We start from the raw sequence: 18,860 nt of genomic DNA, 5'->3' as shown, positions 1-18,860 counted from the left end.
GATGAGGAAAATGAAGACGTTAGTGAATCTATTTTTCTGCAAGTGGATAAATCAGAATTGTAGCGGTGAAGAAAGATTTTGGTGAAAGTTAATACATTGCCAACCTGAGCTTTTTCAAACCTCAGATTGTCCATCTGCTCCTGATCCTATACAATTTAAATTATTTTTAAAAAAATAATTAGAAATACAGTTTTAATTGTTTATTGTTTTATACATGCCCTCCATTATGATAAAAATAGCATGTATAAAACACCAAAAACAAGGTTTTAATTGGAGTGGGTCTTTAAAGCTCATATTCTGATGATCAGCTGAACAACAGGGAATGTTCAGAGGTAAAATTCTTAAAACATACAATTCCATTTGCATATATAGAATCAAGATAAACTAAATTCTACATCGATGTTTTCATTTTTGCAGTTAATTCTAATAGGAGAAAAAGAACAAATGTGCACCAAAGTCACAATAATAGAAAATGTGATTTTCATTTAATTCAAGTAATACTGCTTCAGCAGGAGGATCTCCTTTGACATGGGGTGCATTTTACTTAGAAATTTGGATGTGCTGATGTTAAAAGTAAAATAAGTTAAAATTATGTAGAAATATCTAGTGCTTCAATCCAATAATCCAATTACTGTAAATATTTAGAGACGTTTTATAAAAGAATGATGCATTTCTCACAAAAGCATAGACAACATGTATTTTTCTAAATGGTGAAATTGGACTTTGTGGCTCTTTTCATGTTAGAGTTTAAAGAACCCTAATTCAGATGATACACAGAAAGTGGAGGTGCTGCAGTGAGTGCCTAGCTTACCTGTCTATCGGTGCATCAAAAACAAGCAAGAAAGCCATATTTGGTTCTTTACTAAAACCCCCTTTAAAAAAAAATTATGTTTAGCAGGAAATTTGACAGAAAATGTACTCTTGAACTTATGTAGAATCCTAGTTGTTTTTGTAGAGACTTGCATAACTCCTTTCTACTAAAAACACCTCGAGACATACTTAAAATGATGTTTGTACTCCTTTAATGTTATGAATGTAGCACTTTTGAGGCCAGTTTTGAGTTTTTAATAGCACATTGTGATGACAACGCATTTTAAAAGAAAACTATCAGGAATTTTACTTCCGTCGTATTAAGATGGTACTTAATCAGGAAATGCAGTAAATCCCTTTGGGCTCTTGATCAGTGTTATCTATTTCTTCATCAGTCTCTTGTATTTTGTAAAACTTAATCCAAAAATTCAAACTCACACGTAAACAATGGAAAAAAACAGAATGCAAAAATAAAAGACAATGAAAAACTAGTGTAGAGTTCCAAGAAAGAACTGAAGTTAAAAGCCCCATAGAAAAAAAATAGTTATATTTGAAGGTTTGTTGCAGCTCATCTGATGTCAAAATGATGATAGATGTGTTTATCTTTTCAAATCTCACCTGAGCAGTTTTTCCTCAACCCCCAAAATGAGTGGAGACGCGACGCGTCTGCAGAAAATGCTGATTGTGCTGAAACTCTGCTGGGAATCAGATCTAGCTCAGCTTGTTTGACACAAAGAGAGAGAAAAAAAAAACAACTATAAATGGTTTCACTTTGGGCCACATACCACCCCCCTTTTAACAACTTGAAAAAAATTAAGGATTTCATTTCATAAAGCACAAAGCTATCAGTAAGTGTAAGCCCTGGGGAACACCCAGCGGGCCTGGCAGGTGGTGGTGTTGAGGCGTGATAAGAAGTCCTGTCTGTGCTGGATCTGACTGCACACAACCATGACAAACAAAACAGTGAGACTTTGACTAATATTCAGCAGAAAACAACACCAGGAGGCTCCTTTAAATACAAATCCTTTTATTCTTTTTTTGGTATGGCTTGTTTGAAGGAACTGTAAAAGACATTCATCTTGGAAAAAACAAAAGTAAAAAAAAAAAATTATATATATATATAGAACAGGACAAAGAATGTGTGTATCTGCAGCAATATGTTAAATGGCATTAAAGCCACCACTAAAATAAACATAAAAAAGCTATTTTAATTTAGTACCTCTTATAAATACCTACTTATAAATATTGTAAGTTTGTACGCGATGACTGACATCTTAAAATGCTGTACATAAAAGTCCTTTCAGAAGAAACACTTTGACAATCACTGAGAAAAGGAAAAAAAAAAAGAAATAAAACACTGATATTTAAGCTCAGTGTCCGCTACCTTTTATCATTGATGCACAAAAGCTCTCAGACCCCGCCCCTCCGTTGTGATTATCTATTGCCGCTTGAACTTATCCCACCTCAGGTCACATCCGTGATGATGCTGAGAGCAGGTCAGTCGCAGGGGGCTCCGCGCTCCTGGAAGGGGCGCTTTACTTTTTCTGAAATTAAGGCCTCTTGAATAGAGCGAATGATTAAAAAAAAAAGAAAATCATGGAGTTCTGGTATTCCTGTGTCTCACAGGTTCAGAGTCATTGAGCTGAATGCTGGGCAGGGGGGTGAAATGCTGCAGATGGTTCCATCATTCACACAAATGTCCTGCAGCAGTGGTGTCCACCTTATCCAACACATATCTCAGACTGGCAGGACAGCTCCCAGTCTGACTGAGGCGGGTCATGGAGAAAATGACGAACAGACGATGACATTAATAATATAAAGTAGGACGACAACAATAACAATAATAATAACAATAATAATAATAATAATGATTATGAAAAAGCGAAGTGTGACCTTCTGGAAGCCCTTGGAAGCAACCACATACTGTATGTTGTTTAGCTTCACAACCTGAACTCCATCTGCCCCCTCCCCATTCCCAGAGCTCATCCTGATGGGATAGTGCAAGAGTCCCACCCTTTTTACCTGAAAGGTGCGGCTGACGACAGCACCAAGGAGGAGGGGGAGGAGGGGGTGTCAAGTCCACTATCCCAAACAAAAATGAAGTCAGCGACCACTACCTCCTCCCCACCTCCTGCATGCTCCCCCCCTCTCCGCTCACTGCATGCGGTCCGGCTGGATGTGCTGCTGCGGGGTGTAGTGCAGGAAGGCTGCCGCCGGGCCGGTGGCAGAGGGGAGGGTGGGGTGCACTGTGGCCGGAGCGGTGGAGGCGGCGGCTGGGCCGGCGGCGGCCGTGGGGCTGGTGGCGTAGTTGTAGCTCAGGAAGCCGGCCGGGGAGGCGGCGTACGGGTACTGCTGCTCGAAGGCGGCCTGGGCATACTGGGTGTAGGCGGCGCTGTAGTCCAGGTAGGGGCTGGTGCTGACGGAGGAGGAAACCTGAGTGGGCAGCACCAGGGTGGGCTGCACATATGCTTGTGGGTAGAGGAACGGCTGGGTTAACCTGCACACAGACATAATGCAGAAGGCGGGGGGTGGGGGTTAGACAGAAGGACAGCAGCACAGACAAATCCCAGTGCCTGGCTCCCATTGTTTACATTACTCCAAGAGGGTGTGTGCTTTGGGAATATAAACCCTCTGTGTTCTGAACCAAGAGGCTCTCACATGAAGATCCATTGTTGTCACACACATATTTATCTATAACTTATGAAGAGCAAACAGACGGGAAGCACAGGAGGTTAGAGGCAGAAAGTGAGGCAACCCTCCGTCCGTGTCAGTTAACAAAAACCAACGAAACCTGTTGGGTTTGCTGCGCTCGACGAGAGGGAACTTGTGGAGAGGCTGAATGACGGAGTCAGCCGTTGCTGGCAGGTTTTTCACTCGCTCTTCAGCAGTGTTTTAACAGCTGCTGCTCCTCACCCACTGAACACTCACACACATATATACAGACACACAAAGGGGAAGTGCATGAGCACAGTGCAGAAGTTAGAGCTCTACTGGTCTGATCCCCAAGTCTGGAACAACGGTGAATGTGCATACACACACACACACACACACACATAGGGAAAAACTCACACACACACGCACGCACGCACCCCCACACACACAAGTACAGAAACATGCTCGCACACACAAAGACAGACCCACGGACACACAGAAACAAAAAAGCGCATGCATGTACAAGAACACACACACAAACACACACGAATATAGATACACACATAAGGAAAATCTAATATACACACACACACGCACACACAAGCACCAATATTGTACACATGAACGCACAAGATGCATGCAAATATGCACACAAAAGAAAAAGCTCCTCTGCACATAAACACGAACACAGATATGAACACACACACACTAAGAAACAAACAAATGACGCGCCCATAAACATACACAAGAACACACGTATGCATCCATAACCACACATAACAACATGAACACACACAAGAACTAAGCAAAAGTGCATGAACACATATGAACACACAGAGACCCAAGTGCACACACAGGTGAGGGTGTCTGAGGAACTCATCAAGACAGGCTGAGAAGTCCCATCAGGCCTCATGGGTAAACCCGTGGTGAGGGCTGTGTGTGAAGGGAGGGGGCACTACACTTCATTTAACCACTTAATGCAAAATAAAAAAACCTCTTAGGATTTAAACCCACAACCCAAAGACCCTCAACCCTTAACAATCTGTGTGTGGTTTCTACAGAAACAAACCTACTCCAATAATCTATCTATATGGTAAACAAGTGTCTATTTAAGGTTTAGGGGAAACATCCACACACCAAAGCATGCTGGGAACTCATTTCAAACCCTTCTGCTCCTCGACTGAACTCTTCTTTCTCTCTGTTCATCAAGACACTGATACAAGTGGAGGATAAACAATGGGAGCATGCATTGACAGGACAGGGAATTACACTCAAGTATATTTAGCACAAATGCACACACCAACACCTTCTCCCCCACCCCCAGAAATACCAACTAGCACTGCAAACCCCCCCCAAAACCATGCCATAATAGGAAGAGAGCCACACAGCAGTCAGGAGAACCTCTTCACTTCATATCACACAGGAAGGTTAAGAGAGAAACCATCAGAGATAAGAAGGCACTCCAGTCCATCACAGCACACGGCACTGCACTCTCAAGACGTCACTGGCACCTTGGAGAGAGGCTGGCTGAGGAGGAGGAGGTGTGTGGGGTGGGGGGGTTGAGAGTGGGCAGATATGCACCGTCACACCCCCCCCTCATGTCCAAACACTGCGGGCATCGTCTGATGATCAGCTGACAGCAGAGGGCAACAGAGGCATGAAAGGTTGGCAGTGATTGTCAGTAATTACAAGAATGAGGGGCGTTACAGTCAAAAATATGATCTAAAAAAAAAAAAAAAAGCGATAACGTACACATAGGACAACCCCCCATCCCCATCATGTACGCCCCCACAGTGCTATGGAAAAAACGCACAGAGGCATCTGCTCATCCCTCAGAAATGACTTTACGTTAAGACTGGGGGGCATGTGGGCCACGATGGCAGCGTGTGGCCACAGGCGAGTGATCGTAACATTGTGTGGATAAAGACAAGCAAGCTGCCGGTGGACCATCTTCAGTTCCTGCTGGGGGCGGGGAGGTCAGCTGCACGCTCAGCTTTTATATTAAAGACGGGGGGAAAAAAAAATTCATTGAATCGGGACAAAAGCGAGTTGGGGACGTCAGTGTGTCCCGGGGCCTCAGAGATGTCAAGTGGAAGGGGATGACAGCGGGAAGATGGCTGGTCAGCTGCTTTTGTGCTGACCGGCCTGTCCGACTCAGCGCCGCTCTGAACACTAGAAAACAGGAATATACTTGGAGCTGGTACTCCTCACAATACCAGCCGAGGCATTCATCATTAATGACGGCCAAATAATGAGCTGCTGTGAAAAGCATGGGTCAGATCACACCAAGGAGCTAAATATTCCTCCGTCATAATCCAGATGACCTTCGGTGCGTGACTCAACTGCAAGACAAAGTGTGAAAGCAGACTTGACCGGGTATGAAACGCCTCACAATGGCCTACGATGACCTGATATTCTCCCCGTCCTTCTGGAGGAGCGGGGCGGTCCTTTCAAACCTGAAGGAGACAGGGGTGTTTTGTTCAACACCAGAAGAGGCTGTATTCCCTGGGAGCAACCCGCCTCATTAAGCATCGTTCTCTTGAAAACCCCCAACTGGTCTCCAGTCTCACTGGGGTGTCAATTTTCAGCCTCGCCGTCTGTGGCGGCGGCAGAACCGCGATAGGAGAAACGAGAATATATAAACACGATGCAGAAAGCAACAGGACGCAAGAGGATGTGGAGGTTCTGTCAACGTCTCCACACCATTGCTCCACCCATGTATGACCGCCAAACCGGGCACTTTTCCCTATAGCACCCTGGTAGGGTTTGAAGACCCATTTCTAGGCCACATCCTCCTCACACCATATGTCCTTTGTGGTTGTAACCAAAACCAGACCGGACTGTCCCACACTGAAAAGGAAACTCAGTGACAAGAGGACAGGTGGTTGGTCTTCTGCACCACATCTCCAGGGTGGTGGTCATGGGAGATTAGGGGGTGTTAGAAACTTTAATGTAAGCTGGCACCTGTCAGACACATGCCTCACAGAGCCTCTGAACCATTGACTGTATGAGAACTGAACTGAGTGACCCCTCTGCCCTGCCGGTCCAAATAGGACGTTGGCTCCAATAAACCAAACCGCCAGTACTGGCCTGCACAATAAATTGAAAATGCATTGTTATCGCGATATCAGCCTGTGCAATAAGATAGCATAAACAATCATCTTAAATGTTTACACACATGCTTATTTTAAGCTTGAAATATTTTATTATGTAACCCTTTACACAACTGCCCAATCTTATGGAGCTCACATTGTTGAACAATCTAGTAGAGCCTCTCAATCTAGTAGAGTCTTATGTAGATATGGGTCATTTGGAATACATTATGCTTTTATTTTAACATAACTGTTGCAGTGAAATAGAAGTGATGTTTTGCAATTTGTTTGTGAATTGCAAGTCATCATCATCGCAGTTCAGATCACAAATATCACACATTGCAAGTTTCCCTCATATTTTGCAGCCCTGACTCATATGGGAAAGAATAACCATTCTAACACTACCACCAGTTTTTAGCAGGTTCTTGCAAATTCTAACTTTTTTTCATTACATTTTATCTTTATTGCAAGTTATTCAAATAATAAACTGGACAATCAGACGCCTCAAATGTATGTCGTTTTGTATTGAACATTCAAAACTGACAGATTCTCTTAAGTCTTGATTTGGTTGCCATAGAAATGTTGACCCTGTCCAACTCGGACCAATCAGTGGAAAAAAACTGGTGACTGAATTGACTTCATTTTGTCGGAGCCATTTTCTATAGGTGATGTCACACTCACTCGGTTCAGTTCTCATATACATTCAATGCTCTGGACACATTTAACATATTCAGACTTTTAGAACCAGCCATGCTCTGAGTGGCAGAAGACTGAGAAAGGGAGCTTCCTGTATTCTCTTTAGGCCATGGAACATGATGGGACATGACCTGATTAAAGGCACCAAGATATTCAAGAAACTTGTATCCATTTAATGTGGAATCTTTTCTTCTAAGGCCTACCAACAACACAAAAAACAAAAGAGATCCTAAGTCTTCTTATACATGGTCTTCTTTAGTCCAGAGGAGTTCATTATTACTCATTTTTGAAGGACATAGGTGACGTTAACTAAAAGTAACACATCACATAGATACCAAGTCAAACAGAAACGTGTGCAATCAAGATGACAGAACCAAAAAAGTCAAGCCAATTTGGTTTATAACTAACTCAAGAGTACTTAAAATTAACAGAGCATCCCAGAGGTTAATCCTTGACTTTTTCATTGGTTGATCATCTAACAAACCCACATGTGTCTCAGGCTCTGTACACTGGGTCAGTGCTGCACAGTCAAGAACGGGGTGAACTTGGGTTTTTCAACTTTCTTTTAACACACTGGACTGCTGGACCCAATACTACTCCAGTGCATTTAGAAGAGGAAGAGACTTAGTGTGAAATGTCAAAACAGTGAAAATCCTGCAATTTTGCTACAGACTTTTTCTTTTACTGCTATGTTCCAATATATGAAAGGACTTGGCGTCACATAATTCCGGCCAGGTACAAACCGCGGTTATTAATTTCTCCTTGATAAATTTCAAATGTTGGTACTTCCTTGTATTGAAGAGTACACCACTACCAAATTCAAATCCCTGATTGGCCAAAGTTCAACTGGTTTAAATTTAAGTCAATGGCCACACATTTTGTATATAGAGCCTAAAAACTGACTTAAAAACTTGCGTAGTGATGTGTAAATGCGAGAGTTTTGAACGCGGACGCCCAAAACGAGCATATCCACACATTTAGATTGACTTTTTATAGAAAGCGCTCGATCAAACACACACTTCTGAACCAGGTGTGAATGTAGCGTTAGAGGGATCTCTGACTCATAATAGATTATCAATCCTAATCCTTTAGAACCTTTATTTATTTATCAGGATGTATTTTCTTGTGAATTTGTTAAAAACACACTTATTAGTTGGTTTTGCCTTTCACCACATTTATCTACTTGCACAACAAACTTCCCTGACTTTACTTCTGACCAGTAATCATATTTTGCGCAAAAAAAAAAATAGTGCGCTGCCCTCAGCAGCAGTTTGAAGCGTGTAACCCGAGATCTGCAGGGGAGAGTCACAACGGTGAAAGGCTCATTAGGAGCTCAGCGGAGCATTTCTTCTGGACGCTGCAGAGGCCGTCTCCACAACACAGCCTCTTCTGGATGCCTCTCAGTGAGCGCAGGCGGCTACACGAGTCAGGAGATCCTGACAGAAGCTAACAAGTGAGTCACACATTCAACTCTGGAGCGCACTTCTATTACCACATATATGTGAACCCTCTCCCTGCACCACTGGGATATGCTAATAGAATACTGGCACAGCTTCGTGTGTGCACAGAAACTGACATGCACTTTCCAGCGGCCTTGTTTGTCAAAGAAATAGCTGCCTATCGGCATTGTGCACAGAATAATAGAAGGGAACATAACAAGAGCCCACTCATGCTTACTTACCCATACTGCCTCTGGATGAGCGCCGGGTGAAGGGGCTGGACTCCCAGGGATATGCCTGGAAGAGAGGAGGCTTGCTGTCAGACTCACATCTGCATTTACAGAGGAGGAGCGGAGAACAATGCACAGAGGGCACAGAGACACAGACTCCCATCCACACATCTACTATTCCTGCTTTGTCCTGTGTGGGGGGTCAGTGGGTTGCTGGAGCCTATCCCACACCGCAAAAAATGATTCTTAAAGTAGAAAGACCCTTCTCTATGACATATTGTCTGCAAAGTGGCAGTAGTTTATCAGAAATTTGTCTGGACGAGTTGTGGGTGGGCACGGAGTGAGTTTAGCCTCATTTCCCATCATCCTTCTGTTTACAGTTATTACACTAGCTTACAACACCAACCGAACATTACAGGCGCAACTAAGGAGAGAAATATTGTACAGTTTTGAGACAGATGTCAGCTCTGACAAGGAAAACAATCTATTTGTTGATCTATTTGTCTGGAAGTGGGTGAATCGGAATGGAGAGAGCTTGTAGCCTGCTGAAGGTTTTTTTAAACAGCACATGCTCCTGATTCACATTGATTTGAATACAAATAAACTCAGAAATGCAGTTTTACCAAAATTGTCCAAAGACATGTCCTCCATCGTGAGAAAAATGCCACAAAAACATGTTAAAAACAACAAAAAAATTGCAATTTTCATTGGAGGTCTTTAAAAACGTCTACCCGAAAACTATTTCAAATGTGTCGCAAGAAAAACAGAATTTTTGTTGACATGCAAATATCAAATATGCCAGGATTGTGTTCCAAGCCTGCAGCAGAATGAGACTTTTTCCCTCTAGTGGGGGTACATCAGGACACAGAGGTTTGTATGAGTTCACAGCACTTGATAAACAAAAAACTGAGCTTTCATACAACTGTTACACTTCTCATATGTCCGGCAGGGTTGTGTCAGAGGCTGGAGGCGTTCTGCTCCCTCACCTGTCTGTATGCTTCGGGGTTTGGCACCCAGGTAAGCCAGGTTGACGTTGGCCTTCCTGCCATCAATAATGGGGTTTGGATCCTTGCAGGCTCTTTCTGCTGCTCCTCGGTCCGTCATGGTTACCTGGTAATAACACACGTCAAACAATTATTTGTCTTTGTTTTGCAAATCACGTCTTGGTCTGTGGGGGCTAATCGGCAAAGCCTCCTTTGGGATTTCTTCCCGTTTTTCAAAACTACACACAAAGCAGAAGGATAAGCTCCTGAAAAAAAATGCCCACAGCAGCAGACGCCAGCCTCCCAGCAGCCACTTCATGACGGGCAGAGCAGCTAAAATATGGATCTGAACAACAAGAAGCTTATCCAATTAGGAACAATATAAGGAGATTGTCGTTAGTCCTCTCCTCCTGGCATTAGATTAGACCTTCTGTTTTGATTGCCACGCTCTTCCAACATAGTCACCTCTGCACATGGCAGAGCAGAAAATGTTGGCTTGAATTTATCAAAAAAGTAGAGTCCCTCTATGTAGTGCAAGGATCTGGAACAAAAGCTGCCCCAGGGCCTGTGTTGTGAACACACAGGAAGGAACCAGGCTGTGTTTACAGTAAGGAGTCTGGTTATGGTGGGGGGGTTACTAATCCACCTCTGAAGTGTTCTTAAGAAGAAGGGGTGTCTTAGCTCGTCCCTCCAATCCTGTCAGGCACCTCTGTACATTTACAAGAACAGAGACTTAGCAGGTTGCTTCACGTCCCGCACAAACGCAGGCTTGGCACAAGGCGCTGATCACTCCAAAATGAGGGGTATTATCCCAGAGAGCGCCCACATGGACCAGAGAGCCTGTGGAACCTGAAACACCGGCCTCCATACATCACTGCCAGACTCACAGGACCGCTTTTCTCCGACTTCATGAGCTGATGTGTAAACACAGAGCAATTGTCTTACTGTTCTGCCTTAAGAGGCAAACATGCACACCAAATAGCTTTTCCAGTCCTTCTTTGGCTTCATAATACTTTTAAGCTAGTGCGTCTTTCCAAAGTCGAGGTAAATATTTGCATTTTTTTGTGCTGCTTCTTGTTCTTTGAGTCTTTACCTGCCAGGAACATAAGTCATCTATAAATGTTCAAAGTGAGCACCAACAATCATGCTGGGATCTCCATTCATTGAGGGAATCGTGACTTAATCCCCACTTTGCTGTACGATCTGAGCGTGCTTTTTGTTGTTTGCAGACTGGGGGATGAGGAAAAGAATGTACGGTGAGTTCTCCCTGCAGGACAGAGACGGCCTGTTGATGTAGAAATTCCTCTGCTGCCGAGATGTGATGGGAATCGTGTGATCTGGTCCTCGACAATGGAGGCCAGGGTGTGCAAGGTCAACCTCTCCTCTGGCTCCAGAATAACCATATAAAGACAGCAAGAAGTTCAGACTGTGTTGCGCGTGCGCGCTCACACATGGCCCTAAGCTGGGGGTGCAGAAGGGGGGAGTTTAAGGTGGAAGGGGGGTGGACATATGTTAAAATATAATCTTCTTAGCAACCAATCATCCTCTTTAGGCTAAAACAACAGGCAATAAAAAAAATATGCTTTAAGCCCTGTATGCGCATGCGCACTTATTAAAACCAACTTCTCTAACTGTCACGCACAGAAAGTGTGTTTTAGGTTAAACTTAATTGAACACATGATAAATAATTACATCTATAATAGGGGCAGTGTTGCTATAGCGCACGCGCGCGGGGTGTCGATACTTACAAAGCCGTATCCTCTGGATTTGCCGGTCTGTCTGTCCGTTATCACCACCGCCTCGTCAATGTCCCCAAAGGCTTCGAAGTACTTTCTCAGAGAGGCGTCGTTGGTGTGGTACGGGAGCCCCCCCACGAAGATTTTGGTAAAAGTGGTGTCTTTCTGAAGCGACGTGGGATGCATGACGTCCAGGGATCCGTTCATGTACTGATGCAGAAGCATTGGACGGCCGGGGAGGTCAGACCGAGGAGGAGCGCTCAACACTTTCGCCTCAAAAAAGTCCCGGCATCTGCGGAACCGACCGGATCCAAAACTTTTTACTCGACTTTGTTAAAAAATACGATAAATGTTCCTCCCGGTCTGGCTGAGCAAAGTTACAACAACCTGATGACGCCTGAAATTCACGCGGCGTGAATCCTCGCGACGTCACCCAACCTGCCGGCGTTCTGACCACTCAAAGCGAATGTGCTGCCGCACATTTATACGAAAGGAAAAAGGCCCCGCCTCCCAGGCAACTAATAGCCAATCAGGGTGGCACCACTTTTGTAACATCTCCTCCCATTGGTGCAGCCTTTCCTGCACCTGCTTTTGTCTTTTTAACAAAGAAGTCTTCGAAAGCAGCTTCACCGAATGACAGACCGCTTTGCTGAAATTAAATATATATATATTTCGATTTAAAAAAAAAATAAAAATGTCGTGTGAAATAACCTAAATTTACCTCCTAGCTGACATTTTATCTTAAAACACATTATTCTTGAGCAGAAATCCCCACCAGTCAATAAAAAATAATTTCACTTTTCCTTTTATAAACCAAGAAAGTATATTGAAACTTAAGATATCTTCAGCTTTTTGCCCCACAGATCTATCATATAATTGAGTTTGAAACTAACTTTTATGCATATTAAACATAAATATGATTATAAATACAACACAATAAGCAGATGCTAGAGAACAACAAAGTTCTCATCCAGTTGTTTTAGCACCAAGTTCTCTTAAAGTAACATTTCTACTAATAAAATTACATATCTTAATATTTTACTTAAATACTGACAAAGAACCACAAAGCTGCTAATCTGAAAAGCAGCTCAACCTCACAGTTGAAGAGGTCACCTCACACCACCTAACAGAGAGGCAGCATTTCTTCCCACTGTGGCCTTGGAGCTAACCTGCTAAGTGCCCTCAGTCAGGCTGACAGTGAAGTGATACTCTAATGATCTCAACAAAAAGGCATTTAATTCACACGTCCCCCTCTATGAACTGCTTATTTTCGCACTCCGGTCTTTAAAGCGCTCCTTCTCCTCTTCCCTTTTGATCCCTGCTCCCCGCCCTCGCATCCAGTCATTATTTCACCTGAGTTTTCCCCTTAATGGATCCCAATGCTCTCTTTGATCCCACTTGTTTGCTGAAATCCTTGGATTCTGGTGAAACTGACACTGCTGGCTCAAAAGCTCCCCCTGCTGGTCAACTTGGGTTACAAAGTAAGGAGGAATCACTGAAGGGATGTTCCAAGACTACATTTATGTTTTAAATGCCAGGAGACCTACATGGAGAAATTTGTTGCATGCACAATACAGTTCTGTAAACCCCCAAACAGACAACTTTACAGCAAACATTTCCTCCTCTGAGATGGAAGAAGAAAGCGAAGTGCTCCGACCTTTTCACCACCCAGTTCTTTGATGGAGATAGTCATTACAGGAAATTACAGAAACACCAACAAAAAGGCTTTGAGAAGTTGTAAAAAAAAACAGAAAAAAGATGGGGAGACACATGTCAAATTCGGCTCTCCCCTTCTATGGCGGCCTCCGAGGGTAACTTGTCATGCAGACGTCATCACCAAACTGGTCAGCCCATTTGATTGGTCCGTGTACAGTACTTAGCGGCACGCCGTTGGTCCAGGGGTTTGCCGAAAGGTCTGTCTCGAGCGCATACACACACACTAAAGCAGCAGGTCGTCCATATTTCCCCACAAGAGACGCGAATGGCACGAGGAATCTGGAGACAGGAGGGAGCAGTCAGTAACAAAGCTTCAACAGGTTTTTCTCTGTTTATTTTAGAGAAGATGTCCCTTTTGTACATCAATCTGTAGCAGGAAGACAGCTGATCTAACACATTGTGTAATTATTTATATTAGCATTTTCTTAAATCTTTAAAATTATTTTCCAGCTCTTCAAAGCTTCATTTAAAAAGTTGCCGAGACAGCATTAAGTGGTGATGATTCTGCATTACAGCGAACATCTTTTCCACTAAAATAAAAGCATTTTTGTCAAAGTATACACTCCAGATTGTGCAGCGTAACCCCAGAGACGTGTACAGAAGTGAATCACATCAATATGCTCACTGCCCACAGTCTTACATTCCCTGAAAGCCCCCCATGAGTCATTGTGGAAATGTGGCAGCCCCATCCGGTGACCACGGTCTCCACGGTAACAGAGGTGGCTGCCCTTCTCTCACCATTTCTTATTCCGAGGCTTCAGCTCCTCAGCGGCGTTTCTCAGAAAGATGTAGTTTTTCTTCTGGGGGTTGTAGTACTCGTGGCCCTGAGGGGGGCGGAGCTCACAATGATGAGGCAAACCAAAACGGGAGGAGAAAGCGAAAGGGTCACGTCAGCCCTCTTACCTTTGACCAGTCGTAGCTGGAAGCGTACGCAAAGATGTTGCCATTATGGTTGAAGCAGCACGCCGTGATGGGCTGGTCCAGCTGCTCCGAGGTCTTCAGCTTGGTCCGGGCGTCTTTGTCCCAGAAGCTGAAGCGTCCATCTGAACCCACAGTGGCCAGAGTGCCGTGGACAGGATGGAAGGCGATGGCGTTCACCTGCAGGGAGGTAAGCAGTACTTTGTGCTTAGAAACAGGATTGAAAAACTGACTGAACTTGAAAAACATCTACTTTGATACCAAATTGTGGGTATTGTGAAACCAAAACTGACTTAACTGATTATATTTAGGAGTCATTAAAGATCCACTCTCATGAAAACTGAAGTTTTTGTGTTATTAAAATGACATAAGAAAAATTAGAGTCAAATTTGCATTTCTGAGGATTTCTTTTAAACTGTTGAGAATCAAAAGCAGACAAAAAAAATCCTGTTGGAGAAAGCTTATAGATGAGGGCGGGCCACAAGCTTCCTGCTCTGCTCCATTCTGATGCATCCACTTGGGGACGAATAGATCTGTTTTCCCGGTTTGAGCTGGCATCTGGCTCAAAACTGTACGGCCGGATAGCTCCAATGTTGCTTGCCATCTTTGTTGTACAAGTAATGTTAGGTTAGGGCACGTGTGTCCAAGTTAAGGTCCGGGTGGCTGGATCCACCCGTCGGGTAATTATAGATCATTTTATTTTATCGTTATTAACGGCCTGATGTTTTCTTGCGCTCATTTTTAACTTGTATAATTTTGACAAAATATATTTTTATGAAGGGTAAAATACGTTATGTAAGGTTTAATTTTGATTTATTCTGCCATAATATTCCTGCTTTATATTATTCATAATTGAGTTAAAAAGTTACGGTTTCAAAATTAAAAAAATAAGCATTCTGCTAGCTTTTTGGCATTTACTAAGATTGTTTTAGGCTATTTTGGTCTTTAACTAATATTTCAGCGACATGCTAGCTGTTTAGGCCAATTTAAGATTAAACAAAAATCTTTAGACTGTTTTGGAGTTAGGCAAATGTTTACATGCTAGCTGTTTTGGCTAATTTAGGCTTATTTAAAGCTATAGTTGTTCTTGAGATTCCAGTGAAGATAACTCACAGCGTAGATGTCTTGTGGAGTGGTTGTGTTGGTACCATTGGATCTGTGGCACTTGAAGGTGAAGTTATCTTTGGCTCTGAGAAGAACAAAGAAACAATAAGGTCCACATGGTCCCGGGAAATAAACAAAAACAGAATGAAAGCAGACTCTTACGGGTTTGGAGGATTAATATAGTGGATTGCTACTCGGCCCTCAATGCTTCCCAGTGCAAATCCGGTGGGTTTGTTCTGCTTATCCTTAAATATGGCAACACAGCGGTGCTGCAAGAAAGAAGCAGAACATATGAAGTTAAAACTATACCAAACTTCAACAGAAAGCAGCATTAAACTCTGAGAAGATAATCTTCCTCAGGAAACTGACCTGATGTTTGAGAGGCGAGTCTATTCTGCGGAACTCAGAGGGCTGGTTCTCCAGCTGGTACACAATAAGGCCTCTCTCAGCCGTGGCGACCACCGCCATGGGGTACACCTACACCGAGGAGGAGCCAGCAGAGTCACAGGGGGCATTCAACCGTTCACTTCAGACATGACTCCTCATACTCACAACGTCAGCACAGTAGCATCGCTCAGGCATCTGCAGGGACATCATGGGGGTGGGGGACCGGGTGTCCCAGAACTACAGAGAGAAGCAGAGACAGGAGCTTCAGTGTAGAACCTGTGAGTCGGTACATAAAAACACGCCGTACCTTTAAAGTTTTATCCCAGCTGCCCGTCATGACACAGCTGTAGTTGGGTGCTTTTATCCAGTGGATCGCTTTAATTGGGCCATCATGCTGCAAAGAGACAGAATAAACAATGAGAGGTTTCAGTTTTATTTTTTATAACAGATCCGAGTCGGTCCTGTCCAACCTGTGCAATCTGCATTGCTTGATTGCTGTTCAGATCCCACATCTTGGCTGTTTTGTCACAGGATGCAGTGAAGACTTTACTCCCATCCTAGAAGACAAGACGTCATGTAAGAAGTCCTACAGCGCCTGATGGGGCGCACAGAACTTTGAACCATGACACCTACATCGCTCCAGCAAACGTCCAGCACGGGTCCCGTGTGCATCTGCTGGGCTTTAGGGACAGTCTGTCCATTGTCCTGCACCTCCCAACACCGCACCTGCAACCACAACATGCAGAGAACATGAAGCTGCTGCAAAAATTCTATGAAGAGGTGTCAAATGTATTTAAGAACACACAAAGCAGAGGAGGGGATTTCTGTGGTCCAAATCTGTTACTAATCAGAATAAATGTTTTGATGTGTGAAGTTAAATACATAGAAAAGAATAAATATGAACATTCTGGGCCACCAGCATCTGTTCTGTTCTCACACACTGTTGCTGTCTCAAAAGGACACTGGTAGAGTCCTCATGGAAGCAGGATGTCATAAGTGGCACAAACACAGAAAAGATGTTGTTTGACTCTAAATGGCTCATAGACAACAATTGGAAAAAATGGACAGTAATTAATGATGTTATTGATTTTTTAAGTGTATTTTTATGAACTATCTGCCGTTTTTGATAGAGTTATGGGAACAAGATAATTTTCTCTTAGTGGCACAACATTAAAAGTTGTTTTATTGAACCTGCATTCATCCAACCACATTTCAATGTGTTACTGTTCCATCATTGCACCAGACTACTACTCTGTTTACATCCCATAATGCCTGGCTACGGTGGCTACTTTGGTCCAGTTGTTCCGCTCCGAGCACGAAGCCTGTTCAGACTGAGGAAACTCAGAGTGAACCGGAGCTCAGTTTAGTTGAAGATGGGTCTGACAGCAGTTCCTGGTCCTAAACAAGGTCCGCTTGGGTGTATTCAGACTGACAATATGTTCCGGATTATCAGAGGAAACAAACTCTAGTTCACGTTAAGTGAACTAAATGTGTCCAGTCTGAATGGACCTCACTGGTGCACAAAGGGGCCCTTTTCAGAATCAATAATTTGAGTCTGAAAAAGTCTGACCTGGCTCAGTACAAAAAAACTATCCAAAGACACAAGCCTTGATGAAACTGTCAGATTAATTCAAACAAATAAAAGAACAAAAAGTGGATGATGGCATCACAGTAAATCCTCTTTACCAACAAATCACTCCAAACTATACAATGCAATAAATCAGTTGACTTTTTTTAAACATCAACCTCTTATTTTTGTACTCAGTCATGAATATTTTATTTTGAAAGAAACAGCAACAATATTTTGGGAACACTTTGCATTGTGGGAACATTTACTTTATATCCTTTCAAGTCAAACCTGAAGTTACGATTTATTTCCAGCATGTGCCACTATGGTAAAAACTTCATGTACAAAAGCAGCTTTACCACTTTTTAATGGAAGTCATTTCTCTCCCTCTAGCATAAATAAAGCTCAAATTTTTGACTGAAAATGCACAAGGAACTCACATCGTTGGCCCAGGATCCTGCAATGAGGAAGTTCCCCGGCATGGTGGGGGGGCTGAAAGCCAGACAGCTGATGCTGTCATCTGGGGGTGAAGTCACTTCAACATCCTTCAAGTAAATGTCATGAACACACGTGAATGCAAGTCTCAATTCCTGCAATAAAGTCCAGTTCTGAAGCTTTAACAACACTGTTTTACCTTCATAGGGTTATGGCTGTCTGTTGTCGTGGTTCCAAAGACGCCGGTCCCCCCTGTTCCAAAACTAGAGGCTGTTCCAAATAAACTCATGGTGCATTAAGGCGACTCCTGCGGTCTGCAAGAAGAAAAGACAGAATCATCAGACCTTTTTTGAAACTTACATTAAAAAGTACAATAGAGCAATAGAGCAAAAAAGCTTCTATGTTGATGTATTTTTGCTTGTACTTCAAACTATGCTGTTCTACTGCAACACAGACCAAATGCCTTTAAGGTGCTGCTTGGTTTGGTTCCTTCGTAGATCTCTTCTGTTCATCAAAGAATCAGCAGTCATTATGCCTCGACAATTATATTTTTCATCTAAATGTTGCTCAGGTTCGGAGTGAATTTGGGAAACAAGCTTTCAGTTTTTCCGTTGTCTCAGCTTGGAACGCTCTCTAAACTGAACTAAAATGGTCCGAGCTTGTTTCATTTACAGTTGTATTATTCATTTCTGTGTACCAGAGAAAGAGTCCCCCTGTCAGTCCCTGGTTTTAACGTGTTATTGTGTCTCCTATAGTCCACCGTCTCTCTTACAGACTGCATCTCTTACACTTTGTCATTCTCATACTGTTTATAACTGTTGCACCCCATGTCTGACTGTTTTACAACTATTGCATTTTATCACTTTAATATTAAATTGTAATAATTCCCATTTCATCTTTTTATTAAATTTTGTTATGTTTTGTGAACTGCTAACCCCTTGGCCAGGGCACTCTTGTAAAAGATATCTGGATCTTAATGGGTTTTTACCTGGTTAAATAAAGGTTAATATAAATATAAATATAAATATAAATATGTCTCATGCAAAAAGAGTTTACTCTGTTTTAGGAGGATTAAAATATTTTTTGCATCACGTT

At 43.0% G+C, this 18,860-nt stretch overlaps 2 protein-coding genes across 3 annotated transcripts in view; both read right to left on the bottom strand.

The window, feature by feature from the left end:
* Positions 1 to 1,817: 1,817 nt before the first annotated feature.
* On the bottom strand, positions 1,818 to 12,657 carry LOC112145744 (RNA-binding protein 38). Its single transcript, XM_024271164.2, has 4 exons — positions 11,651 to 12,657; positions 9,906 to 10,029; positions 8,932 to 8,986; positions 1,818 to 3,307 (listed from the first exon to the last, which is right to left on the bottom strand). Exons 1-4 carry the CDS (start codon positions 11,861 to 11,863, stop codon positions 2,965 to 2,967), a joined length of 735 nt encoding a protein of 244 aa, XP_024126932.1. The 5' UTR covers positions 11,864 to 12,657; the 3' UTR covers positions 1,818 to 2,964.
* Positions 12,658 to 13,134: 477 nt separating this feature from the next.
* Positions 13,135 to 18,860, bottom strand: part of rae1 (ribonucleic acid export 1) — a 6,543-nt gene continuing 817 nt past the window's right edge. The window contains exons 2-13 of one of the 2 annotated variants that reach the window (XM_024270971.2): positions 17,965 to 18,079; positions 17,771 to 17,875; positions 16,397 to 16,489; positions 16,234 to 16,320; positions 16,071 to 16,157; positions 15,929 to 16,000; positions 15,746 to 15,853; positions 15,539 to 15,645; positions 15,386 to 15,461; positions 14,258 to 14,452; positions 14,093 to 14,178; positions 13,135 to 13,633 (exon numbers count right to left, since the gene is read on the bottom strand). In XM_024270971.2, the coding sequence (XP_024126739.1) occupies position 13,633; positions 14,093 to 14,178; positions 14,258 to 14,452; positions 15,386 to 15,461; positions 15,539 to 15,645; positions 15,746 to 15,853; positions 15,929 to 16,000; positions 16,071 to 16,157; positions 16,234 to 16,320; positions 16,397 to 16,489; positions 17,771 to 17,875; positions 17,965 to 18,054 (1,107 nt within the window). In that variant the 5' untranslated portion in view covers positions 18,055 to 18,079 and the 3' untranslated portion in view covers positions 13,135 to 13,632. Of the gene's footprint in view, positions 13,634 to 14,088; positions 14,179 to 14,257; positions 14,453 to 15,385; positions 15,462 to 15,538; positions 15,646 to 15,745; positions 15,854 to 15,928; positions 16,001 to 16,070; positions 16,158 to 16,233; positions 16,321 to 16,396; positions 16,490 to 17,770; positions 17,876 to 17,964; positions 18,080 to 18,860 lie in introns of those variants that run through there. The other variant, XM_024270970.2, reaches the window with a different exon arrangement.

Source organism: Oryzias melastigma, linkage group LG5, assembly GCF_002922805.2.
Source record: "Oryzias melastigma strain HK-1 linkage group LG5, ASM292280v2, whole genome shotgun sequence".
NCBI lineage: Eukaryota > Metazoa > Chordata > Actinopteri > Beloniformes > Adrianichthyidae > Oryzias > Oryzias melastigma.
This window is presented reverse-complemented; position numbering and strand designations above follow the sequence as displayed.

Bases quoted from the DNA above. Each gene is read 5' to 3' on its own strand.
- LOC112145744 (XM_024271164.2), bottom strand. From the start codon at position 11,863: ATGCTTCTGCATCAGTACATGAACGGATCCCTGGACGTCATGCATCCC. The intron at 10,030-11,650 runs GTAAGTATCGAC...TGTTATTACCAG, and splicing joins AATCCAGAGGATACGGCTTT to GTAACCATGACGGACCGAGG. The intron at 3,308-8,931 runs GTAAGTAAGCAT...GTCTGTGTGCAG, and splicing joins CTCATCCAGAGGCAGTATGG to GTTAACCCAGCCGTTCCTCT.